This window comes from Xyrauchen texanus, chromosome 5 (genome assembly GCF_025860055.1).
Source record: "Xyrauchen texanus isolate HMW12.3.18 chromosome 5, RBS_HiC_50CHRs, whole genome shotgun sequence".
Lineage (NCBI taxonomy): Eukaryota > Metazoa > Chordata > Actinopteri > Cypriniformes > Catostomidae > Xyrauchen > Xyrauchen texanus.
In genome coordinates this window covers 23,690,751-23,718,481 of record NC_068280.1, presented here as the reverse complement: position 1 = coordinate 23,718,481, position 27,731 = coordinate 23,690,751, and the positions used below count along the sequence as shown (strand labels likewise).

General features: G+C 36.8%; 1 protein-coding gene across 1 annotated transcript; it reads right to left on the bottom strand.

Annotated features, from left to right (window-relative positions):
• Positions 1-174: 174 nt before the first annotated feature.
• ppp1r9alb (protein phosphatase 1 regulatory subunit 9A-like B) lies at positions 175-26,711 on the bottom strand. The gene is given in 21 exon segments (XM_052126033.1): positions 175-1,150; positions 1,939-2,121; positions 5,849-5,965; positions 7,057-7,101; positions 8,452-8,548; positions 8,550-8,663; positions 8,832-8,903; positions 9,007-9,064; positions 9,204-9,525; positions 9,972-10,126; positions 10,350-10,485; positions 12,880-12,976; positions 13,210-13,439; positions 13,768-13,821; positions 13,908-14,054; positions 14,236-14,452; positions 17,638-17,742; positions 17,885-18,005; positions 18,121-18,253; positions 24,154-26,187; positions 26,573-26,711. Coding segments are annotated over 20 exon segments (4,455 nt in total). The 5' UTR covers positions 26,029-26,187; positions 26,573-26,711; the 3' UTR covers positions 175-973.
• Positions 26,712-27,731: the final 1,020 nt, after the last annotated feature.

Sequence of the window (27,731 nt, the reverse complement as noted above, 5' to 3'; positions counted from 1 at the left end):
CCTGTGAATGGTCATGCTGTTAAGGCTTATTGGTGTATAATAGCCATTTGAGTATAGCTAGAAACCAAAATACTTTCTTTTACTTTCGTGAATTGTCCAGTTAGTTCAAGCTCTAATTTTAGCAATTAGGGTAATGTCCTAAATCAAACAAATTTTATAAAAAAATCTGTAGTTGTAAAATATTCATTTATTAATACACAAGTAAAATCATCATAAATTTTGACAGAAGACAATTAATTGTTCTCCTCTTATGGCAGTAAAATGTACATTACTACAAGTTAAAAAAAATCATTTTCCAAAAAAAAAGAAAAAGAAATATATATATATATATATATATAAGTTGTGAAGTGCTCACTTAAAAGTGCACACTTGGAGAGGGAGCCAAAGCTTACCTAGGTGTGATCTTACTAAATCTGTGAACACCCTCTGATTGTTAGTTAACTTAGGCTAAAGTGCAGATTGTGCACTAGCAGTTTGGCTCATGATAATTTGGCGTTTAAGTCTGGTTAATGAGATTGTACTTGGACTAAACCTTATTGCTTAGTGCAGGACATTTAATATTACTTGACTGCCCGCTGGTGGACAGCAGTAAAATCATTTTAGTACCATGTACAGCACCAACGCTCATAACACACAAGCATATCTGTTAAAGGCAATTAAATATTTTTTTGGATAATTATTTATAAATTCCCATTTTCTCAAAGTGCCATTATGTATGTTGAATATCAATGCAGTTAGCATGAATTTATACATTAACACCTGGGTTGTGTCAAGAGCTGTTAAATATCTAATCAAAGACAACATTTACAGTAAAACATGTGTTCCATCTTTCTTGACAACCAGAAGTCATTCATGCACTGTGCGAGATGGTGTACTACATCTCTATCAGTCCATATATTATCAGTATTCATATCAGTCTGCGTGCACATTTACTGTCCTGAAAAAGGTCCCTTAACTGGATGGGTCTGTTACCTCAGCAGGCTGATTCAAAGTTTGTTGGCTGGCTTATTTTATTCCTGACCTCCTTCTCTCTCCCCTTCTCTTTCTCTTTTTTTATTTGCTGTTTTTCAAATTTTTCCTGAGCCTTCTTCATGTTTTTCAATCTCTTCTTAATGGTGGAGCGATCTCTGTGGCTCGACACACCAAGCTCCTGGTAGAAAAAAAGTATTTACAGTAATTGTCATAATATTTAAATGATTACAGATCGGGTCTCATTTAGTAACTCACAAACTCATTCAAATATATGCAAGCATGTGTGTGTGTATGTACGTAAAACCTGTGTGTGTTTTCACACCAAAATCAACATTGTTTGCGCTTACATTGTTTTTAAATTTATAGCCACATGTACATACTAAATCACTCCTGGTCATTTATATTACCATGGACCTATAAAACGTATTATTATTATTATTATTATTATATATTTTTTTCCATTCATAGGAGCAAAAACGTATCATGTATTCTGCCCTACAAAGCCAAAATGCAGTAACCACAACACCAAACGTGTGAAAAATGGCTTTTGGATTGTCCAGCCAAATGTGGATTAGTTGCGTAGTGCAGTCAAACCTGTCTTTCACAAGAAGGATCATAGTCCAAGTTACTTGAATTCAGTCATAAATCAGTTTTAAAGGGGTATTTCACCCCAAAATTTTAATTGTTAATGCGTTTTGCCTTTGCAGAGCAGTATCATGACAATTACTTCTGTAACTCTAGGCATGTGCTCCCTGATTTAAAATAATTTGGATTCATCAGCAATAGAACAAAAGGTAGAAACAAATGTGTGTGATAATCTGATGAAAAGTTTACATGAGAACCTTTTCTTTGCACACAATTAAGTACAGTAGGGAATGAGACTTATTTACTCTATACCAATATAAAAAAATAAAAAATACAAATAAAAATCAATTAACTTCTTGGATTTAAATTACATCAACCAACCTTAAGTTTACTACTGTCCATGCACAAGAGATGTTGGCCATCCACACTCTTAACTGTAAACTCCCCTATATACTGTTCCATGTTCATGCCCATCAACCAGTGGCAGACTTGCTGATTAGTCCACTCTGAAAGGGGCCGGTTCTGCCACATGTATTGCTTTGCTCCAGGAACATCCTCAAGTGTCTGAGAATAAGAGCATGCATAATACGTTTTCAATTAACAGTGGAAGACTGCACTCCAAGAGCCTGTCATGCAAAAAGCAAGTCAGGTCACACAGGGGTCATACTCAAAGCCTTCTGGCATTTATTTTCAGAATGAACAGCTCCCATCTACTTGAATAGGGAAAGTAAAATCTCTGTTAGTCAAGATTACATTCAAATAACATTTCAGCAAAAGAAATTGACAACTGTATCATCCACTGTGCTTCTTCAGCTTAAATAAAGCAAAAAAAATAAAATAAAATAAAATAAATAAATACATTTGATAAAATAAAATAAATTCATTTTAGGCTGGTCTAGCTAAAGCACATGCACATTTTACCTAGAAAAGAAAATGTCTATCAAAAAGGTGATTGGTTATTTTAAGGTGTAAGATGGGATTCAGGGTTTCTGCAGGTTTTATGAAGCTAAATTTAAGACTTTTATAAGACCTCTTTAAGACCAACTAAAGGAAATTTAAGACACATTTAAGGGAACAAAATGTCAATGCATAGCTCTCTAAATATAAATGCCTATGGAGCACAAGAACAGTCATATATACCGTTTATGGTATAGTAATACTTAAGTTTAAAAACTCAATTTAACAGATTTCCATTACTTTTTAATTTGTTTAACAAAAAGTAACACAATAAGGACCTCTGCCCCTAACCACTAGAATGTGGAAATAACTTTTACCTTCTGATCAGACCCATTGTATCAGCTATATTCCCCAAAGACAATACTGTTCAATAGTGTTCAAACAACACCCAAAAAAATACTTCAAAGCTCTGTAATAAGTTTTCAACACCAAATATCTGAAAACAATAATAAAAAAAAATGCATATATATTTTGTTATAAGAACCTCCCTGTGATTCTCCAATCTGAATCCCTTATCCTAGATTAACCAATAATATATACATTTAGACATGTACACACTGTGCCACATGCCAAAGTTGGAGTCAGCACATAAGTGTGGATTATCTTTTTATCTATAGGAGGTGCTGCTCCAAACTGCTCAGGTACATTCAGGACATTATATCAATGATGCATACCAAATTTCTTAAAAATCTGACAATGCATTCAAAAGATATTTAATGTTTTGATAAAAATCGATGTGCCAGAGGAGGCAGTAAGGCTGATATGGGAAAAATATTATATATGGCTTATATTAGTATCTTTGAAATCCTCATGTTTGAAGAAATCTATAGACACCAAACTCATGATTTTAGGACACAAGGTTCAGAAGTTATGGGTAAAAATAGCCATTTTCACATTTCTTGACCCATTGGTGGTGCTGTCACCAAACTTTGGATGTACCCTCAGATCATGGTCCTGATGAAGGATATCAAGTACGAAAAACCATTGGTAAGATATAGCCTCAATTCCTGTCAATCTCGTTAAATTTAAGTTAAAGTAACTTTTTAACATAATAATAATAATAAAAAAAAATGGTACTATTCATTCTGTGCAGATCAGGTGGAGATTATTTTGTGTCACTGTTTAGGCAAATTTGGCAAGAATAGTAGTGAATAAACATCATAATACAAGATGGTACCACTTTAATGGGATGAGTTCTAATTTAAGCAGTCCATTTGTATCATCAATAGGAGCGTAATTTCATGCAAAAATTATTTCTAGGACAAATGTTTTTTAAGTGGTTGTGGCACTATAGAGTTTGTCCTAGAGACTGCAAATCTGGTATGGGCAATATGTGCTCAGAAACTACTCTTCATTTTAAAATTACTTAAACACATTGAGAAACCAATCCCTCATGCAACATTTTATATCATGACATTATGAATTTAAGACTTGTTGATCCATTTTAAGACCTTTTTTAAGGCCTTAATTTGCAAAAGGGCAATTTAAGACTTTTTTCAAACCTGCAGAAACCCTGAGATTCTAGCTGCCTTATTTGGCATTAAGGTTTCTCCCATTCATAGCATGTACACAAATGGTCCAACTCATTCTCAAATGTGTCTCTGGCAAAATGTCAATGGTACTCTACATATCTTCAGCATGTTTAAAAAGAATGGTCTGCCCAAAAATGAAAATTCTGTCATAATTTTCTCACCCTCAGTTTTTCTAAATTTGTATGTCTCTCTTACTTATGTGGAACACATTTTAATGAATATCATGGGCCGTCTTTTCAACCAAATGGCAGTGGATAGAGTTTCGATGAGACGGCTATAAAGGCCACATCCACATTAATCCGGATACATTAAAAAACATTTCCGTTTTCGAAATGCTCTCCACCTATATTGCCATTTCCAAGCATTATACAAACGTTTCTCGTAAACACTGAAATGTTTGAAAACTCTTAAATCCCTTACTGAGCATGCAAAAAAAAAAAAGAAGACGGCATTCCATGTACAGTCTGAAATGCAACTGAAAGTTGTACAAAGTAACATTTATCTTTAACAATGCTATCAATGAAAATAGCAGAAAAAACAACGGCACTTCAACATAGGCTGCCATCTTGATTTTTTGGGTTGAATGAATCACGACTGTATCATATGACAACAAATACGTCATCATTTTCAGATATCTCTGTTTTTCCTGTCCACATTACAAAGCAAATTTGTATCCATGAGTGTTTTCTAAAAGTTTTCGCAGTCAAAATGCCATCTTAGTTAGGCTGAAAGGCCAAAAGTATAGAAAAATATGTATTTTCAAACGAAAACTTTTTAGTGTGGCCTATGTAAGCCATTCTTAGGTTGATTTTCTATATTTTAATTTTTTTTAAACTGTCTCTGTGGCGCTATAAAATTCCTGTTTGTTTGAGCGTCCCATCCAGTCCGACAAACAACATTGACTCAACCAGTGCTATAAATTGGGGTGGGACGATCTGTATGTTTGATCAGCAGTAGACGGGGGCACATTCGGAAAGCAATAAGTATCTGAAGTTTGCAGTAAGAATCTTGACATCCATTGGATGTTCACGAGCACTATGAGACAACGTCTTGCTCGCAGAACAAGAGTGAATGACATGATGGTAAGAAAATTATGACAATTTTTATTTTGGAGTGAACTGTTCCTTTAATTCTGTGTGCCAGAATTAAAAGTACCAATTTACAGTTCAGACCCTGTTACCAGGGCAGATAAAATCTGGAGCACACACAGAAATCAGGTCAGAAATAGAGGAAGACAAAAGGAGAAGACCAAGAAAGATTAAAGCCTTAAGGAAACGTTTGACAGCTTTCTTTTAGTCATAAAATCTTAGTCACAGACACACTCAACACAGCTTGTGAAATAATGTTACCTGTGGCAACACCTTTCCAGCAGGGCGTTGAGAAAGGCTGTTGCAATCATATGGGGAAATTCCGCATTCCAGAAGCATTACAATGCCACCAGAGAGCTGCTTCAATCACAACCACACCCATTTACTGCTTATTGCTAGCACTAGTGCGATTCTAACCATTAACACAATAGCAGGACCTTTGTACAGATAGGATCCATTGAGCTGTGTTTTAACAGTTAAATAGAAATGCATGCATACTGAACTACCATGTGTCCATAGCTACTGTATGCACATGATCTCACTCTTTCCCTTTCTCCCTCACGACACACGGATTCTGCTGACAGTGTTCAGTCTCTTTAACCAAACACCTTTCCAACCAAAAGCTAAAGTCCTCACTGCTCAAATACATACAGTAACATGCTAACTATTAACTAAATTGAAAGATCATGCAGTAGTGACCCCGCGGCCACTCACCTCACAGGAGGAAAAGGTATGTTTGTGCGAGCGCCCGAGGAGACGGGGCTCTTTCAGTAACCCCGCCAGCATAGAACGAGGACTTCCTGCATGCGATTCGTCCATCACAGATAAGCTCTGTAACAAGTACGACATGGGGACACACAAGTAAACGTATACAAATGGACATATAAACGATTGTGCAGAGTTTTCACAGATATTTATAGGACCCAGCTTTGAATGGAAATAAAATAATGAGGAGCTACAAGCATGCTCTAATCATATTTAAAGTGGATAATGTTAACACTTAGGGGCCAATGAAGGTGAAATATCAAAGCCAATATCACCATAATTCTTCAACATTCAGTTAAACATGTTTACATTTACATGAGTGGGACACCTGATTTGAATCATGGGGGGCAGCATGTAAAGTTCTACTCACTAGATCTTGGTAAACAGACACGTTCACTCGTGAAATAAATTAACGCCTGACTGTAAATAAGGAATTTCTATAATGGCATCTGTAAAGCATCTGCTTTTGTTGCATCCATGCCACTAAGTGTCAGTTTAAATCCAAGATCACTGCAATATCAGCAGTCATGTCTAGGAGTGAAATTTCAGGTTGGGAAAGTCTTACAACAGTCTTATTTGCAGTCACTAAGGTTATGGATAGGTTTAGGGGTAGGGGGTTTCTGTGAGGCTCCATATAACACAATGTATGTTGCAACTCTAGCAAGACTTTACCAAGCCCAAGGGTTATCTTCTAGACAAGACATATACTGCATTGGTCAGTGCAACTTAAACAGGTCTCGTGTTCCCAGAAACCAGTAGTAAGGTGAATCTACTTTGTATTAATAATGAGAGTTGGTGATGAGCGCTTCTATACACGAAATTACCTGCATGCATCTTTCATGTATTTGTGAAATGAAATGCTGTCACGAACAATCTTTCCCAAAAGTACATTATCAGACAACTAAAACTAAGTGGAGTAACCAGAAACTAACACTATTCGTTGTGATACTCCATTAATAATCCAATAAGAAACAGGATTTGGTTTTATCAGTATGGGCTAAAGATCATATTGTGAAAGGATGCATTCACTACAATGGAAAATCCCATATTTAAACAAAACTATGCCAAACATGAGTCCACTAAGGTTAGTAGCGCCTAGTTTACTACTGTCCTCTCACAGCAGATATATTAGCTGGAGAACTGACTGCATACTGTACCAAATCTAAAGAGTGAGTGAGAAGAGTTGGCCAGGACAGGTTGATCTGTTTTAAAGAAGAGTTATTAATGAAAAACACAGACAAAATTACCTACTTGTGCTTTAAAATCACTGTGCAGCAAGAATAGTGCTCATTACCAACACACAACTTCACATTCTTTTAGAATCAAAGACTAAGTATGTAACCTCAAATGACATCTAGGTATGCAACCAAAGTCTGCTTCAAAACCATTATTGACCAATCCTACCAATTGTCAGTCAAGCTTTTGCTCTTTTCTAATGCAAGTCTATGGAAATCCTGCATGCTTGGATGGTTTTCAAAGAATTTTACACTAATGTTAAGTTGTAATTGCTATTACAGTACATGAGGCTTTTCTCTTTTCAGTTGACTGTGATTAAGCAATTACAATTATCTGAAATAGAATTTATATAAACAATTAAAGGAATAGTTCACCAAAAAATGAAAATTCTCTCATCATTTACTAACCCTCATGCCATCCCAAATTTGTATGACTTTCTTTATTCTGATGAACACAAATATTTTTCAGCTCTGTTGGTCGATACAATGCAAGTGAATGGGTACCACAATTCTGGACATAAAGGCAGCACAAAAGTAATTCGTACAACTTCAGTGGTTAAATCCATGTCTTCAAAAGCGATTTTATGTGTGGATGAGAAACAAATCAATATTTAAGTAAATATGTTCAATTTCCACTTTCACCATTCCTACATTCAATTTAAATTTCACATTCTTCTTTGTTTTCGGTGATTTGTAATCTTCGTACATATCACCACCTACTGGGCAGGGAGGAGAATTTATGGTAAAAACAGACTTATATTTTTTTATCTGTTTCTCACCCACACCTATCGCTTTTGAAGATCTAGATTTAACCACTGGAGTCTTATGGATTACTTTTATGTTGCGTTTAACTGCTTTTTGGAGCTTCAAAATGTTGGTACACATTCATTTTCATTTTGAGGACCTACAAAACTGAAATACTCTTCTACTCTTTTTGGGTGAACTATCCCTTTAAATTACACTTTTCAATGTCAAAATACTAGCCATCTACTATCCATACTTTCTTTTACCATGTTATGAGAACGTTTAACTAAAAAAAAATGCTGTTCATAGAAATCTCTGATTAATTCCTATGGGATGTTTTGTAAAGCTTGTCTGAGTGAGCAAAAGAAACAAACGAGGTTGGAGCTTAGCAAAGGGTCAATTGCAACCAACTTTTCAGTCTAAATTAATTTTAAATTGAATACCTTTTTATTGTGACAATTACTCAAAAAACACAACCCATTAAAAACTCCAAATCTTTTCTCATTCAAAATATTTCTAGAAAGCCTATCCAGAAAGTCTAAAACCTTTTCTCAACATCTTGACCATTCTCACCTTGTTTGTTCGATCCTGCCCATCCTCTATGCGTCCCTCTGAAGGAGCACGAGGAAGACTGCCACTAGAAGCAGAGCGCTCCTTTTCATGCTCATTATTTTTCCCTCTCTCTGTCCCCAAACCAGGAAAAGGGCATGCAGGAAGGGATGGAAGAGATAGAGCCAGAGGGGGACACATTGCTGCTAGACTCATCCAATAAGTCTCCTGATCCCCTGAGTTTGGACAACAATGAAACCACACTAATGAAGCAAATTAACTAATGCAGACTGAGACAGATAATATTTTCTATATCAGAGCTGTCGACAGATTTTTAAATGATAAAAAATTAATTAACCTCAGTTAACATAGTAGGTTAATAATAGGACATTTAATTTTCAAACCTGCTACCAACAGATCCTCTGAACGTGATGCTCTCCCGTTTCCTGCCTTTGCCTCCAGACCTGCGGATACCACTGTAGATCAACACAAAAGCAAGCACAAAAGTAGGCATCACTGAAATTTGCAATAGGAAGTGTGAATGTTAGTGCACAAGAGGAGGCTGCTGGCCTGCCCTACCTGAAATCTGGAAATCGTCTTTTGGACTTTCGTGTTGGTGAACCATCACTTTCTTCATCTGAAAAAGAAAGAATAATCCAAATCCATTCTTTCTTGCTGTATTACCTAACAGTTTTTAGACGAATATGGCTAAAGCAAAGCCTGTGAAGTAGTCCAAGATAAAAAGAAACCAAGAAATAATTTTTGCCTGTTTGTACCTCTGCTGTTTTTGTTCTTGCTGCGCTCCTTGGTCTTGCTCCTCCTGTTTTTCAGGTTAAGGAACAGACTAGAGGAGGACTGTGAGGAGGAAGGAGACTGGGGGGTGGAGGAATCTTTAGGGGGAGAGAGGCTGGCCTGTGTGCTGCTGCCTCCCTGGGGTGTCTGGCTCTGGATGGAGGGTGAAGTGGACAGATCGCCTACATGCCTTTGGTCATGACCAGACTGTAGAGACGGAACAGGTATGGAGAGGCTCTCATTGAAAGATCGCCTTATTTCACTGTTTGTTCTTTCCGGTTTGTTGTCCTTTATACACACAGATTCCTGGATACACAGGATAAAATTGACAAAGGAATGTGGATGAAGACCAATATTTACAGCTGGGATATACAAGCCTTGGGGGTGTTAATAACATGCTGTTATTATCTGAAAAAGGGGGACAAACCAAATTTGTAGAAATTCTAATATTCGTGCACATTTTCAATTCAAATTTTCATTAAAATTGTTATGCTGATAATATAATTTGTAATTAATTATGATATAAGCATTTTCACTAGTGGTTACTTTTTAAACCCAACTGTACAAAATACAGTAGTAGCTATTCCAGTAGTACATTGCACTTGCTTGAGGATTTGAAAAGTATGAGACTGTTTTGTTAAAACTGAAGAAGGACAGAGATAAAGACCCTTGAGAAAAAGCTAGTTTAAAATGACAATAATATGACCTCCAATGAAACACTGAGGTATATAACTGCATGCTGTTCAAAGCACCTGTGATTGGCTGGGTGCCTGCGAGCCTCTTGCTGACTCTCTGAGTTTATGTCGGGATGGCCGCTTGCGTTGGGATCCCTGTGCCAGTCTGGCTTTTGCTCTGTAGACACTGCAGTCTAGACGATCTGTCTGAGGAACATCTCCCCAGTCTGCATCTGAGGACAGACTGGAACTCAGACAACTCCACAAAAACTCAGTAATCATTAATTAACTTTAACTTTTTTTGTTCAGAAAAGACGTATTCAAACTATTCTAATGTAGAGGAGGAAAGTCTAGACAAAATAAAAACTAGAGTAAGAGATATCTGCTAACTTGTGTGTGAAATTACAACTTTTACTGAATAATTGTCTTTAAGGTGATTAGAGAGCTCTTCTGTACCAGAGTGAAGGTCATCTGTAGACAGTCCATTTCTTTCAGAGGAACCAGAGGTTGGACTGCTGGGTTGACTCTCTCCTGCAGGGCTGCAAGACTCTTCGGGCTGGTCTAATCCACTGTGGCCCTTCAGAACAGCGATCTGAGAAAAGCACAGAGGTAAACATGCATATATGACTATAAGACTCTATGCTCTCACATTTGTATCATATGATATCCAAACAATGCTTAAAGGGGTCATGACATGCCTTTTTTATTTTAATATGTTCCTTTAGATTCATTTATAATATTTGTAAAGTTTTTCAGTACAAATATTAATTTGCAAAACATGATAATTTTCCACCCTCTTTCTGACCCTCTGTCAGAAACACTTGGTTTTGGTGCTGCTTCTTTAAGACTAAATGCCTACTGTTACGATTGGCTCTCTGCTCTTGACTGACCTGCACTCTGCCCTTACTGATCTGCTCACCGCTGCTGTATCGGGCTACAGAAGTGATTAAGGGTGCGTTCCATTCAGAAGTGATCATCCCTATGCCCTATTTCCTTAAAAGATCATGACCATCCACTGTGAGAGATTGGAGGGCTAAAAGGTGTGGGGCTCAAAATGGTGGTCATTTGGAACCAAAACATTTTAAGTCATTTTTATTGGAAATTCTGTTAGAAGTGATCTTACAGCTTGACTATCATGATTGTTGTCCCTTCAAAGTGCCCTTCGAAGGGTGATTTATCCCATTTGAATGCAGAGTAAGGGAAAATAGGTGTTTTTGTGGTGGCAGTCAGATGCAAATGTATACCACAATGTGACATCACAATGTGGAGGAAGTAGAGAACGAGTCGTTTTGGCAGCTTGGTTTAAACAAATGATCTTTTTGCACCAAGGAGGAAGTTTTGAGTTCTGAAACCTAGTTGTTTTTATAGTACAAAGACCTCTTATGTCAAAATATCAAGGAAAATCTCATGACCCATTTAGTATAACTGTTATGCATCACCAAGATATAACACAATTGAAGATGGCACTTCACAACTCCATATTGCTCTGTGTTATGAGGGATTTTACTCATGAAACACCTGCTAGTGGTCCTGCATAAATCTTAAACTGCATCGGTGGCACCAACTGTACATTCTTGTAATCCCATCTAATTAAATTCAAAGAAAGTATTATCATTTTTTATATAAAAGTGTAGCACTTTAAACCATAAACACGATTAATTTAAAACACATAAATGATCATAAAGGAATATTTTACCCCAAAAGTGAAATTTCTGTCATTATTTACTCACCCTCATGTTAATACAAACCAATATCTCTATCATCTGTGGAATTTTGAAGGATGTCCCCTTCACTGATTTCAATAAAAATTACAGTTATTAGTCATGATTTAATTTACACTTTAAGCTTAAAAAGGTCCCAAATATTGTTTAATGTGAATGAATGGACAGGATGGTTTTCACAATATGTTGTAGCAAAGGCTCTATTCTTCTAAATTCAGCACTCAAATGTCTTATGAATATTTTTAGTATGTGTTTTATGGCCCCATTTCAGTGTCCTTAATAGTTATTACTAACCAAGTTGATTGATTTTCTTAAAAATACAAATGAGTACATATATGTTGCTCATATATTATTGTAGCACAATTGAATACAGTGTAATGAGACTTTTGCAATTAATGTGGTTTAAGTTAGTGAAATAAGCACAGATGTTAGTGCATGTCAAAACATCTGCAGGATCCAAAAAAATGCTTCAGACTCCATTGAGCTAAAGTTAAAGTGTGTAATTTCTGTGCCATTAGCAAAACTAAATTAAATTAAAATCAACATTGTTTTCAAACAGCTTTCTGAATATGCCCCCCCCCATCTGGTATTGTTCGAACAAACAGATAATCCCACCCCAAACACATGCATTAGTCAATGTTTGTGTTGGACTGCACAGGCTGCTCAAAACAAAGAAATTAATATTTATAGTGCCACAGAGACATAGTGTTTACAGTTTTTGAGAACATTAACCTACAAAGGACTTAACGTTATCTCTGCATATTAAGCTGGGAGAGGAGAATGTTTATAGAAAAAGTTACATAATTCAGGTTTTTAGCATGAGCCATTGTGAATGTGCTTCTCTCATACACATATAAAAGCCAAAAGAAAACTTGTAGAATATTTTCACTGTGAAATAACTTAATATTGTATGCCTTCAGAGTATCTCATGGGCTCCTTTTATGACATTTTTGGTTCCTTATTAAGCTTTCAAGTGAGTCTCTCACTTTTAGCTGCCATTGTACCGAAATCAATAAATGGGACATCCTTAAAAATTCCTCAGTTTCTGTTCCGCAAAAGAAAGTAATAAAGGTTTTGAATGAAATTATGAAAAATATTATTGTTTTGGTAAACCATCCACTTATTTGGAATCTTGTGCAGTTTTAATCAAGAAACAATGTACACATCTCCACATGATGGATTATATTCAGTGTAAAGGTCATTAGGAGAAGTGAGGGAGGGTTTTATTTCCATGAACAGGACTGCAGTGTTCTAAGCTGGTTTACCTTATGCTGCAGTTGCCTCACACTGCTCTTGTACTCGCTCTCCCTTTGCTCCAGCCTTCTCTTCAGCTCTGCCTCTTTCCTTGCACATTCAGCCTCTCTGCAAGTCAACCACAGCCCCATCATTAACAATACATGATGCAATGAATTCTTCAGGCATTTAGTTCTGTTTCGGAACGATGTCTCATGTAAATCTCTATTGAGCAGAAAAACATGACTCAATTTCCAATAATCCACCCTGATTTAGACTTTCACTTAGACCTACAGTATATTTCCCAGAATACCTCAGCAGAACGATTCTGAAATAACAACACATAAGACCCTCAAACCCACCTCTGTTCATGCTCTTGTAGAAGTTTATTGGTCTTGTTGTACTTGAGTTGCAGGGCATCATTTTGACTCTGGGCTTCATTCAGACGCTGGTTGATAGTTTTGCAAAGGGCCTGAGCATCAAGCCAGTATTTTTCCAACTTTTCAATGCGCTCTTTGCTCTCCTCCACACTTCTTTCAAGGGATGCACCTCGAGTCTCCCAAGACTTACGGTCTGCTTCACACACGCGCAGCTTTGATATCACACACACAGAGTTACACAGGTCTGCATGTATAAGAGTAACTAAATGCAGGGTCCACACCGCTTCAATAAATGAATTTCCTTAATATTTCAATTCAGTTTTGAATACTGGATAAGGATTCTTAAAAATAATTGCATCATGACAGGAATTTCTAGCTGATTAAATATTTTCAGAGCACAACTAGAAAAATGTTTCCATGACTTTCCAGGGAATACTTTTCATACAAAGCATAATTTTAAAATTCCTTCATGTTTTTCATGTTTTCCATTCTCTATATTATAAACTTACAGCTTTTTGTAAAACAGAGCTTTTTACCTACCTTCTCTCTCATCTGAATGAGCTCAGTTACAGTGGCACTGTTTTTTATCTGCAGCTATAAGAGATAATTGGGTAAACACTTTATAATGATGAACATGTTGAATAAATTGCATTCAAAATATGTAGAAATACACGTTATACCTGTTTAAATTTTTGCTCTAGCTCAGTAGGATCAGTATTTTCAGGTACATCAATGCCTTGGCTCTTCAGTTGTGAAAACACTTCCTGTGCTAAGTCATATGACTCATCCTCCACCCCCTTCTCCTTTTCAGTTTGTTTCTGTTTATCCTGCATCAATCATAATAAGCCCAACATCTTGAGCCTTAACTATACAAAATGTCAAGCTTATCTTAATGTTCACACACCTGTTTCACAACATACACACACACACACACACACACACACACACACACACACACACACACACACACACACACACACACACACACACACACACACACACACACACCTGTTGCAAAACACTCTTTTCAGCCAATGACTTGACTTGCTGCTGGTCCTGGATTTGGAATATCTGGTCTTCATCCTGTAACTGGTGGTTTGGGGATTTTTGATGGTCTTCAGCTTTGGGCTCCTGGTTTTCAGGGGTTGTCTCTTGTTCTAGAGTCTCATTGATCAGACGGGCCACCTCACTATCCACTCCTGGTTGTTCTCGGCCAATGAGAAACCTACATTGGAGTAGAAGAGGTTGTAAAATTCCTTAATGTAGTTCTAGGACTATGACCCTTGCTGGTATTATATGCACTATACGATTAGATTTGGGTCTGGCGAATCATTAACAAAAGCTTCTTACTTAATAGGGAAGTCATGTATTGTTCAAAGTTTCAGGCTAGCATAATTACAAGAAAAGGAAAAAACCCTGCACTCATATAAATGCTTGGGCATTTAACTAGATTGAACTGCTTGTGACAGGATCAAATTTAGTCAGTCAGTAGTCATTTCGCAGACATTTTTATCCAACGGCTATAGTATATGTACACTACCTGTAAAAGTTTGGACACACACTCACATTTTTATTTTTTCACATTTTCAAATAATAATGAAGTAATCAAACCATAAGTATAAGTAACCAAAAATACGTTAAATCAAAGCTATAATTTTTATAGCTACTTCAAAGCAGCTGCCTTTTCCTTAGATTATTAACCCTTGTATTCTGGGCACTATTTGGCTGCTTTTCCTTTATTATCTGGTCCAACTCATCGTTTAAAAAAAACAACTTAAATGTAAGTTTTATAAATAAATTTACATATGTAGAAATGCACATAACTCTTTTCTGTTTACAAAACAATAATTTAAGGATAAGCCTTTAGGTCAAAAGGATTTAAAGATTGAGAGAATCATAAAATCAGCTAAATAGTATTTTCCTGGTACTGTATTAACCTCCTGGGCCCAAGCATAACTGCTGTGTGCATTTTCCATTTCCCTTTTGATTTGTAAATAGTGGCACCTAATAAACAAGCAAAATAAATAAATAGTTTTTGGACTAAAGCCTGCTATACACTGTAGGATTTTTACAGTCCTTTAAGATAGTTGCTTGTCATTCTGTACGATATGAATGCTTTGATATTGCCATGGCACACTGTATGACATTTTGTCAGACTATATGATACATATCGTAGCCGACTGTGGTCCCAATCATCCTGATCAGTGAACATTACTGACGTTACGGGAGCGTTGCGGAATAGAAGCAAAACAGCGAGATTTGCCCGCCACGGAGGAGCTTTTTTTTTTCCCCCTTTTCTAAAATTCAGCATTTCCATTGCTTGAATACCACTCCATCAGGAGCATAGGCTAACATATAAAAAGAAAGATGGATTTTGTCAAATAGGCCTATAATAAGACAATGACCTGATCAGAAATACAAAAACATACAGATGTTGAGAATGAACGTGAGTGCAGGAGGTAGCCTACAGTAATAATTAGCTGCTACAAGCAAATATTCATTGTGGAAATAAAAAGACTTGTGGCCCAAAAAATTACAAACCTCTCATAGTTCACATAGGAGAAAACAAAAAAGGTGGGTTATTATAGCACGTCTTTCTCCTCTAGATTAGTAAACTATAGACTAAATTCATGTAGGCTAATAAATCACGCTTGCCATTTCCCTATGGATAATGCACAAACATGACAAAGGTTTCTATAATTTTATCCAACTGTATCTTATGATTTGGATTAAAACGTCCCATAAATACCAATATAAATAGTTCAAACTTGTTTTTTTTTTTTATAGTTTTTTTTAATAACATTTCTTTAAATGTTTACAGACGTTTAAAGTAAATGTATTAAAAGTAAAATAGTAATTGAAATAAAGTTGTAAAGAAAATGCATGACAAATGTAAAGAAAAAACATGTTAAGAAAATGCGATCATTTATTTATTTTAATTTTGTAAGCTCTGTATTTATGCTTTCATGTTGCTGAAGTGTTACACTTTTCTCTAAGTATTTTCTGGTATTTATTTATAATTATAAAAAGAAGAAAAAACATTGCAAGAGCTTGAGTAGAGTGATTACTGGGCAAATGTTGCTATGGTGCAGACACAGAGCAGGTTTCTTTCCAAGTGAATTGGGGTGCGAGAGAGGAGTGGACTATGTTATCTGACAATCGTAATAGTAGTCACACTACAGCTGCGATGCAAATTTTCTGACACTGCCAGAACTTCATCGTAGTCTAAAGAACATTGCAAAGGCTATTAATCGGCCGTCAGTGAAAATGTTACATTGAAAGTTGTAAGATTGCCGATTTTGCCCTACGACGACAGAAATCCTTTAGGATTCCAGAAATTTGTCTCAGATGGCAGAATCGTGGCCAAAATCATCCAATGTGTACAGGGCTTAATTTGTGAAATTTTTTATTAAAGTTATTGAAAGTATTAAAAGTTTATTATGTATTATTGTTATATTATGTGTTGGTTATTAATATTTTTGAGACGTTACAGAAATTACATCAGAAATTTGCATAAATAATTCTGATTCAAAGTAATGTCCAGCATCATCCAATCACAACCAACTATGTTAAAATAAAATTATCATTATAAATTCTGAATCTATGCACTGATTACCATCATCCCATGTCTGTTATACATGTTGAGTAGTCCAGATATCATCTTCAGCCTGATACTGAACTTTTGGTCGGATTTTAGGAGTAAATGCACTTAGCTGCATAGGAAAGATATAGGAGGTTCCCTGGCTCCCCATTTAGTGAATGACTTAATCTCCAATGTGCTGTCTGTCTGCACTGGTCCCAGAAGAGTTTCAAATGCACCTTATTTTCATCCTTACTCCATATAAAACCTCTGAAGGCATAATGTTTCAGCTATTGGCTAAACCCACAGATTCTCAATATGATAAAGCACAGTTAATATAGGATTTCTAAGGAGAAAATGTGCTGAAGTACACATTACTGTACATTGTGTTTAACAGTGTGCTGTTTCACGATAAATAGCTCAAATAAAAAAATATTATTTATTAGGTGTCTTACCAGGTGTAGTTTTATTCGTGTATCTGGTGTGATCGGCAAAATGTTGTTCTGACAAATTACCCATACGTTGAAAGTTTAACCCTTTACTTCTACTGACAGCACAGTCTTCTGAACTTTGTGACACAAAATCAGATGCATTATTATGCAGGCAAGTTGTTATAAATATAATTTTCCTCAACTTACTTGCTCAGCAGTATTCTCTTCAAATTGTTGTATAAATCATACTTGTGTTGAGCTATGGATTGCAGTCAGACTCATTTAGGGACCAAACAATGCACAATATCAAGCATGCTTAGCTAGAAGTGTCTGCGTTCATGTACCATCGTGTTCCAAACCACCAAACTTAGCTTTAGTTTGTTGTGTGTGGATACTTACTTGACCAGACCTTTGGTATTCTTTAATGTGGTGGCAGCAAACAGTTGAGTGACACCAACCAGGCTGATTCCATCTACCTCCACAATCTGATCATTAACCCAAATACTGTTGAAAAGAAAACCACAGGGTTGTCTTTTCTATGTACAGAACCATCATAATCTGTTAAATTATATTGTAATGCATCACTTACTACCACAAGACAGTTTAATAGAGAAGGTTAATTTCAGACTCATGATGTGAGACCTACCGTCCATCCCGATGAGCTGCACCTCCCTCTGTGATGGTTTTTACAAAGATGCCCAGTTTCTCCATCCCCTGATCTGCCCCGACCCCCATCCCAATTATACTGATGCCCAGACCATCATTTCCTACACAACAAAACAAACCGAACAAATACAAGCACAGTTATTTACACTGTAAATCTGTGGCATCAGGAATTTAATATGAGGACACACATTTTGGGAAAAAAAGTGTTTGAGAAACCTTTCTGAATGTCTATTGGGAAAACATCCATTTTTTCCACCCTCTTTTCCAGCTCATATTCAGCAGATGCAGACACAGGGTCCACCTCATCATTACTGCGATCATAATGTTCATTAGAGAAGGTGTAGAACACCTGCAAGAGAGAAAATTGACTCAAAAACAATAGAGCGCATCAGTGCCCCCGCCTTTCATAAAATCCCTCATATAAGAGTCATGAACCAAACCAACCACCAGTGAGGTGAATCACAACCTTTGATTTTGAAATATCTGACAAAAAGAAAAAGGTACAAGACTGTGTACTTACCCTCATTCGTGAGGGAACGTACTAAAACCTAGGGCTGATTTGGATAAAAAAAATTGAGTTGCGATTATTATGAAAAATATTGTGTGATCTGATTATTAACTTGTTGTCTTTTGACCAAAATTAAGTCATGGGCAAGCATGCTCTACTGCCCATATAAATACTATTCAAATCATTACAGATATAACAGTAACAATAATAATAATAATAATCATTATTAAACAGTATCATACTGTATTTATGTAATACTTTCTTAACTTGCATATGGCATTGCTATGGAATCCAGTTAAATCCTTAATCTTTTCCACAAAAGCCCTGTGTTATGTTACTTTAGATTTTGATAGTAACTTTTAGTGGCCAAGCATATTTGGAATTATGCATCTGTGTAATCTAGAGTGTTGTAATCAAATTAAAAGTTATAAGAAAAAAGAAAGCTATAGATATAAAGTTGTTTATTATAACTATAGAAACATAAAATTGATTATTGCAAAATATTCAAATATATACTAATATACAAGTAGTTTGAAAGTGTACGGGAGGCAGATTTGATTGCGTCATTCACAGTGCATCATGGAATTGGACGGTCACTGCAAATTGGCACAATTTGTTGGTCGCGATTCTCTGACTGGTGGAGCTTTCTTTGCTGGTTCTTCATTTTTAAGAATTTGTGTTTAATGGGAAAATTTCTGGTAAAGTTGAAATAATGCTGACTGTCTTCAATAGAAGAATGCATCTACTATCAAATAAAAACCTTGGAGCTCATGGTAGGTCTGTCTTTAAAGGTGTATAAGGAATAAATTCGCCAGTGGAGAAATGAAAAGGATTTTTACTTCAGGAACCAGACTGTTGCACTCTGTAAAACACTGACTTCTTACCTTGATTAGGACATAACCTTGCAAAACTGACTAGTTTTATTGATTTCATAGCTAATGTTGACAGAGTAAATTGATGTTTAGATAAGATATAAAGTAAAGCACCTTCCTTAGTCCACACTGATCATTTATTAAAACTTAGCTGCAACTTCTGGCCATACAAAAATCTCAATTATGCCTATTCAGTATTCAATGTCCTGGCCCACCCTGATAAATGACACTGTGATCTACACTGGTAAACACAGGTTAGCCAATCACAAGAGGGGTAATTTACATAGCACATTCACACCTTTACAATAGGTGGCACTAATCTACAGTACAAGCAATGCCTTAAAAAAACAAAAAACAAAAAAGAAAAAAAAAAAAAAAAACTTGCTTTGCCACGAATATTTGTTCCAGGGGTGAATTGGCTTCTTAGGAATCCATTGTATCTATTCAAAATGTTCATCACAGCAGAAAATCATGACAAAAATTAGTGTTTGGTGTGCAAAGGCCTTAAGACTGGCAACAAACTTGGACAGCATACAGCGGCACAAATAATCATAAAGGAAAACACTGCTTCCAAATCAGTCATTCTGACAACACTGTTCGTCAAAGAAAAGTGGCACAACCAGAATTCTCGGTCTGTTTATTATTTTCTTTCATCATGCTACCTTTGCTTACACCCTCCCTCTTTCTTTCTCCGACTTGATTCTTTCTTTCTCTACATCAATCACACTCCTTTTTTAACCTTTACTTAATTCTTTCTCAGTCTCTGTTTTCTCTTGTAAAGCATCTGCAGTTGTCATGGAGTAAGCGTGCATCTCTGAACAATGTTCTTTTCTTTCCAGACTTGCTCAAGCACAGTGTCTCTTTCTATCTCCCTCCCTCTTTTAAGCAGTGGCTTTCTGGCAGAAACACTGGACTGTTTCTTCCTGGTACTGAGAGAGACTGCCAGTGAACTATGACTTAAATCAGGAATAAGGTGACCATGCATCTTTTTTCCCCCAGAGATGTCCTCTTTTGTATGTGAAAAAAAGCATCCGGCCAGGATTTCAAAATTGGCAAAAAATGTAAGAGATTAGTCTTTGTCTTCATATTGATTTGCAATCCCTACAGTTAGGACTAGCTTACATTCTGTGTATTCGATACTGCATATAATTCAAGTTTTTACGCGGCAGAGCACACACTCTTTTAAAGTGCTTTTTAAAAGAATGTATCACTCACCCGCCCACAATCTACCCAATTTATGTGTGTGTCTGCGAGACACATCGGCAGAAAAATCAATAACACAAGTACACTTTTAAAAGCACATTCCCAAAATCAATAAACAATAAAGTATATAAAAAATATAATGAACAAGAACACAGGTCAGGCCACGTGAGGGGAGAAACAAGCCTTGTGTCTCTATTCACATACTATCAACACTAAATATTATGTGACAAGCACAAATCGTCAGCCAAAGGAGTTACTAAGAGTCATAAAAATGTGATCTTCAGCAAAGTACACCTGGGCACAGGAGGAGGACTGGAAAGTGTGAAGTGTAGAGATATAGCCTAATAATATATATTTTTTTAATGGCATCTGATTTTTTGTTATTATTTTATGTTATATTTTATGGAATGTGACATCCAACTGTTGTAAGACTTAAGCATTTTGCCGGTTATTTCAAGGGAGCATAACTTTTAGTGGGGTTGTGCCTTGTAGTAGTCTTGCAGGATGCAGACAGACCCTTCTCGCATGTTCAAGAGCCAAGCACGTCAATCTAAATATTCCGAGAGCACCCATTAGCATCCGTTTCCCATAAAAAGTGGCAGGTATGCCCAGGGCAGTCTCATAAGGGAGGCATCAGTGTCAATCGTTGGATATTATCATGTGTTTAACAGCAATATGTTTTATTATACTAATAGATATATTAGTGTAGTTACATTATGCAATCCTATAGATATTTTAGATAACCTAACCAATCCCCATTACTAAACCTAACAAATTATCAACATTATGAAACAAGATGTAACAGACAGGTAAATTTAGTCTCAAAAATATTATTTACATTACACTATTATATAGATATTTATGAGCACCTGTCCCCACCTTTACGGCTAAACCCAAACAATTCTCAACAATATAAAAAGACATAAGCAGATAAAAGCAGTCACAATAATTTATTAAAAAATATATACAAAAGCACTTTAATAGTATTACAAATCATACGATCGCATTGTGTGAAGAAATGAGTGAAACTGAAGGTTTTAATCGCTGAAAATCTCTCCCTCCTTGAAAGCAGTCCTGATCCAAGCTAATTAAAAAAACTTGAGCTTGTCACAATTATTCACAAGACACACAAGAGCCAATGGCGTTGGAAATTGTCAAGTCTGTGTTGTAAGTCTTCTTGACATGCCAATTTTTTAATGTGTTAAAACAAACAGAGAGTGGGATGTTATGACAAACGCTGGGAGTCACTTCAGCAGAGCAGAATGTGTACAGAAAACAAAAGATTTTGGACATTGGACATCAAGCGTTAACCATTGCAAATTAATAAATATTGAAGATTAAACATTAACCAATGTTGCTCAGTTCAAATTAAGATAAAATCATACCCCAAGATACAATATCACGATAACAAAATTGTACCCCAACATATAATTTAATGATAACAAAATTGTGATGCTCTTTGCATCGCTCTATTGATGCCAAAGGTTTCTTATTGAAAGCAATGCACTTGCTGGATGCAACATAAATGGACGCTAAAGGGTGCTTTTGGCATACACATGTTGATGCACGTGGCTCTTGCACAACTGGCAGTATTTGATGCTTCTGGAGTGAGAACGGGTTGACAATTGATAAATCTTGGCCTAATTTAACGGGTTCTTAAACCTCAAATAAAAGACCTATTGTGAAGACAAAAGTTTTTTTTTTTTTATAGCTAATATTAAAACCCTGTGGTCTCTAAAAACAAAATCTAACAAAAACATCTGCTGAAATGACATCCTCCTTCAGCTTACCAATTTGAGCAAGGCAACTCACTTCCTGATGGTCCTATATATGGGAAACAGGATGAGTAAATACAGAACACTACAAATAAAACAGAGAGCCAACTGATCCTAAAGGCGGATAAATGAAGGAACAATATAATATAGTATACAGAAATGACATGAAGGTGCTTGTCTCATCTGAGACATAGGGGATATGCGTGATTCCTGATTTAGCGAGAAAACGCATCATAAGATAGAAGTCTGTTTAGTTTCCACCTCATTATCTCACTTGGACACAGGAAACAAACTCATACTGACCTACTCTGAACAGATCTGCAGATGGCTGACTTGATTGGACAGACCCTATTTAGACATGTAAATGGTTGACTTCTGCCACAGTGTTTTATACAAGCCTACAATAATTGTGCAAATTAATTATCAAAGACTACATTATTTTTGGAAATTGCATCAAAATCCACTAGGTTCAATAATCTTCAATGGGCATAATGCTTCTGACTATAATAATAATAATTAGAAATTTAATTGTAAGACTGTGTTTTGACCCCGTCCATTGCATCTTCAGTTCGCCACACTCTGAAGAAATACCTGTCCTGGTTAACAAACTTAAGAGACCTTTAAAGTGTGCTGAGAAAAACTGGTAATGAAAAACCCATGCATACATAAACCCTCATGCTATCGAATAGTTTTGAGTGTTCAAAATTATAGACTTTAGCCACCTAACACATTTAATTTGCCTTTGTTCACACAATATCCAGTTTAATAGATTTAGCTTTTAATCTGATTAAAATGCAAAGACATGAACTTCCACAACCTCTAATTGGTACAGGCAGATGAGATGATTTGCATTCAGATCCTAGCAGACAGATAGACACAGAGAGCCTTTCCTTCCCTAAACAGGATCCTTTCTAAGTGCTCCACTTTCAGGAGGTCCCAAAGTCAGACACATGATTGGCAACACAATGCACTTCCTGTTTGATTGCTAACAAGTCTCTGGTATCAGACACAAGAAATAAGAACCATCAAAGAGTTATTTGTTTGCTTTGATTATTTATATGAATAACTGAAAATCTGTACTGAATAGCACACTCAATATATTATCATAGTTGTCATCTAACAGATTCAAGTCATCAATCAGACAAAAAAATTACAGACAAAATATTTGTTATTATTTGTTTCCATATAACAGGAAAGCTCAGACTCAAACTTGAGTCACACCACCTAAGGCAAGGGGTAACGCCCCCAAGACATGGAAACAAATCCTGCACAATTCATTTTAAGAAGACTGTCCGTACAAGAAACAAATACGATATTACATGCCTGAACTGATGCAAGCTCAGGCAGGCCCTCTGTTAAGAGCTGTTGTCTTAAATGTTCTGGGTAGAGGGTGGTATTTTACAATGATCCAGGACCACAGCCCCAACTTTAAAGAATCATTTGAAGTAAACAGTATTACTAGTCTCAGTCAAGTAAAACATATTCAGTTCAACAATCCTTTTGTTGAACCTAAAAGTTTAAAAAGTACTTCTATTTTCTGAAGACAATCACAGACAGAGAACGTGGGTGCAAAATACCTTCAAGCAAGTAGGATCTTGTCACCTTAATTGATTGATAGCTCCAACAGGACCTACATAAACATGCATGATAAACCCTCTGAAAAGTAAGGGCGAAGGTGCTGACCAGCCATGGCTGTAAGCTAAAGGTGCTAACATAGATTTGGGTCACTGCTGTCAGGCTAATACCTTCTGGCTCTCACAAAAATCTGCTAAACTGTACCAACACTGTATAGATGTTAAAGTAAAAATATAAATATAAATACATTTTAGTGCATTAAACTCATTCTTAAAGTGCTTCTACCAAATAGACAGTAATATTAGACAAGACATACCTTAATGGGTGCTGTAGAGAACCTGATCTTTCTCTTTGGAGTGAGGTCTTCCTCATCAGAGAGGCCTGGAATTTCCTCAAATTCCTGGGATTCCTCATTCATCTGACATTCCAAATCGGTCCAGTTGTCCTTGTCATCCACAAAGGCTGCATTCTCAATTCCACAAATTAAAGATCTCTTCCCCATCAATCCTGAATCATCTTGCTGTTGCCTCTCTTTTTCTTCTAAGACATCATCTTCCATGTCTCGCTCATCATCATCCTCATCCTCCTCATCTCCTCCTCTCTGTTTATCCTGCTTTTCATTTTCTTCAACATCAGTAGATTTCTGATCATTCTCTCTCATATAAGTCTCTAGAACCACTTGGTCAGTCTTCAAGTCTACTTCCTCAATAACTTTTTTATCCTCCTGTTTCTGCATTCTTTTCTCCTCAAGAAACTTACCCTCCCCTCTATGATCTTCCTCTCTTTCAACCTGTACGGTTTCCTCAAGCTCTATACATTCCTCCTTATGCTCTGTAATGCTCATTTTTGATTCCTTTCCCAGGAATGTTAATTGGACCTCCTTGCTGTCATTCAGCACCTTGCCAGTATTGTGAGGTGTGGTTTGATCCTCCTTTCCAGCCTCCTCAAAAACATCATCCTCAATATGTTCCTCCTCATTGCCTTCACTCTCAGATGATTCATTCTTCACCACCACCAGCTCAGCTCTAACAGTGGACAAACCAGGGCCCTTTTCAGAGCTCTCGCCTTCAACTTGAGCCCCTTGGAGGGCAGGGTCCTTGGCTACATCTCCAGATGCTTGACTAGAGCTACTCCTTATTGATAAGTGGTGGTTCTTTTGGCTTGTATACAGAGAAGTGGATTCTGTTGAGATAGTAGCTTCTGAGGACTCATTAACATGTTCTTCAACTGTGGAACCAGAATTATGGGAAGGTTGTAATGTGTTTTCCAAAGAGACTCCATTCAGAGGAGAAAGTGTGTGTTGAGGGGTACTGTGTAAATCGGAACCATTTAACTTGGGCAAATATGTTTCAGCAGGAGAATCAGTCCATAGTGAATAAGAGGTAGGGGAACTACAGCTGTCTGGTGATGAAGGGGGATCGGAGTGGTCACTACCAGCAGAACGCGACTGGGAATGACTGATGGGACTGTGGGATTCTGTTGAGGGCGCAGCAGACAGTGATTCACTATCGCTATCCAACATAAAACTGTCCAGACGTCTGGATATTGGCCCGGCATTCATTGACAAACTGAGCTTATGTGAGGGTGTCTCACTTTCACTTCTCCCCTTTTCCTTATCCTCATTTGCCTGCCCCTCCAAATCTTTAGGTTTGTCCTTTTTCTCTCCAGTAACTGACACTTTCCTGGCTTGTCCCTCCACCAGTTGAGGCCGACTGGTAACTTTAACAGAGGCAGATCTCTCCGTTGGAGATTGATCTTTAAGACCACTCTCAAACAGCTTCCTGGTCATTGAAAACTTCTCAGCCAGTGCCGTCTTGTCAAATGAAACATCCTCTGTCCTCCGTACCTCAAAAGAGGCTGAATCTAGACTAGAAACACTACTCAGACTGGATCTGTAAGGGGTGGAATCCAGTGGAAATCTGGGTGACATGGGTTTGGTGAGGTTGGAACTGTCTTGACTTGGTTTTCCATCCATTTGCAAGAATATATTTTTTATTTTGCTTACTTTGTTTCCTGATGGTCTGCCTCGAGTCTCACTGCCTCCATTGGAGAAGGGGGAGGTCGGGCTGACTGCTGTGCTCCCATCAAATGAACATTTGACTGAAAGAAAGTCTGATTTATAGGCGTTCCTGTGTGGAGACGGGCTTCTCAGCGCCCGCTCGCTTTTGTTTTCACTTTTAAGCATGATCATAGATAAAAAAAAAAAAAAGAACTGTCTTGAAGATTTCAGTAGATAAAATGTTTAAAAGCTAAAAGCGTAGCGTATATCCAGGTGTATGACACAGCGGTGTCCTCATTTACACTGGCCGAGATTGTAGCCGCAGGAGGAGCCGAGTGACCGTGCCCTTCCCTACATCAAAGAGAAATTAATGTTATTAAATTCTAACCTTCTTTTTGAAACAATTTTTTTACTTCACAATACAACCAACATGCGTTCAAAGTTAGTTACAACTTTAAATAACTTTGGGACTCTATGCATTATGTAACTATAAGTCTTATCTTGACGCATGGACCAATAGTTATCCTATTTAAACTCCTATCAAGTTCGACCAAACCATCAGACGTTCTAATACATTATACGACCATATTTAGATCTTTTGAACACATCTGTTCCCATTGATTGCCGCCGCAACCGACTTGCAATTAAAATCGAGCCTGGTTATACATTTCTGCAAGTCAGTTTATTTTTTCCATTGTCGAAAGAAACACGACCGGATAAACAAGTTTAAACTTACCTGAACTCCATTCATTGTATCTTCAGGAGAAACTGACAAACCATCTATGACCAGATCACAAACTTCTCACACAATTCGTCGTCATTCCCTTCTCCACAGCCTGCATGCCTTTCTCCGTGAAAGTAACAGCTCAACAAACCTTATCCCCACAAGCGCGCTCCCTCCTTCAGCGTCATACTCGAGGCTTCTTTCCAGTGCGCGCGAGCCAGTCACGCGCGCGCACGGAGAGCGCGAGAGACAGATAAAAGAATGCTTGGACAACCGTGGGAAAATGTCACCCAGTAGCTAATCTCTTCAATAAAGTTACAGAGCTAAATCCAGATGAGGGCTTAGAGTACTCTATGTCAGACATTACGTATTTTGCTTTGCATAAGAAAAAAAAAAAAAGGATATATATATAATTTTATTTTTCCCCCTAAATTGTGTATGAACCGTGCTCTGAAAAGCAGACTTGATACTGACTCTAAAATCTGACATCACAGAAGTGAATTATCCAAAGTTATAATATTTATCAAGCAAACATATCTAGATATAGTCTATTGTTTCTCATTTGTTTTTCCTTAGACCAAAACACAAATATGGAAAAAACAACAATAACTAAGTTAGGATAGCCTATTTTACTCAATAATTAGGAACCATTAGTCCAGTTTTCTGTAACTACTCCAGCATTTTGGACCACAGAACTGCCATAACTGAATCCAATCTTCCTGACAATTACAAGTAGGTCACTATCTTAATGCTTCTGAGATAAGACGAGAGGAGCAGAGGACAAAGAAAAAGAGCTGAACGTAAAGGGTTGAAACGAATGAAGGAACGCTGAGGTTTGAAAACACGCATATATCTCATTACCACAAAACAATTTTTAACATAACACAAGAGAAAAGAAAATCACATACAGTACACATCATAAATGCTGTTGAATAAGGACACTGTAAACTGCCATTTAAATTTCACAAATGTTTATAATATACAATTACGCTGTAGACATTAAGTCTCCTCCTCTGTTTGTCTTGGTCTGGACTGTGTCCCATTGTAACTTTCAGTGTACATAAAATCTCTAACCGATGGCATTTTGTAGATACATATTGTAAGTAGTTTATCTCTGCTGATCCACTGTCATTGTTGCAGAGTGACAATCAACATAACAGGATCATTTTTT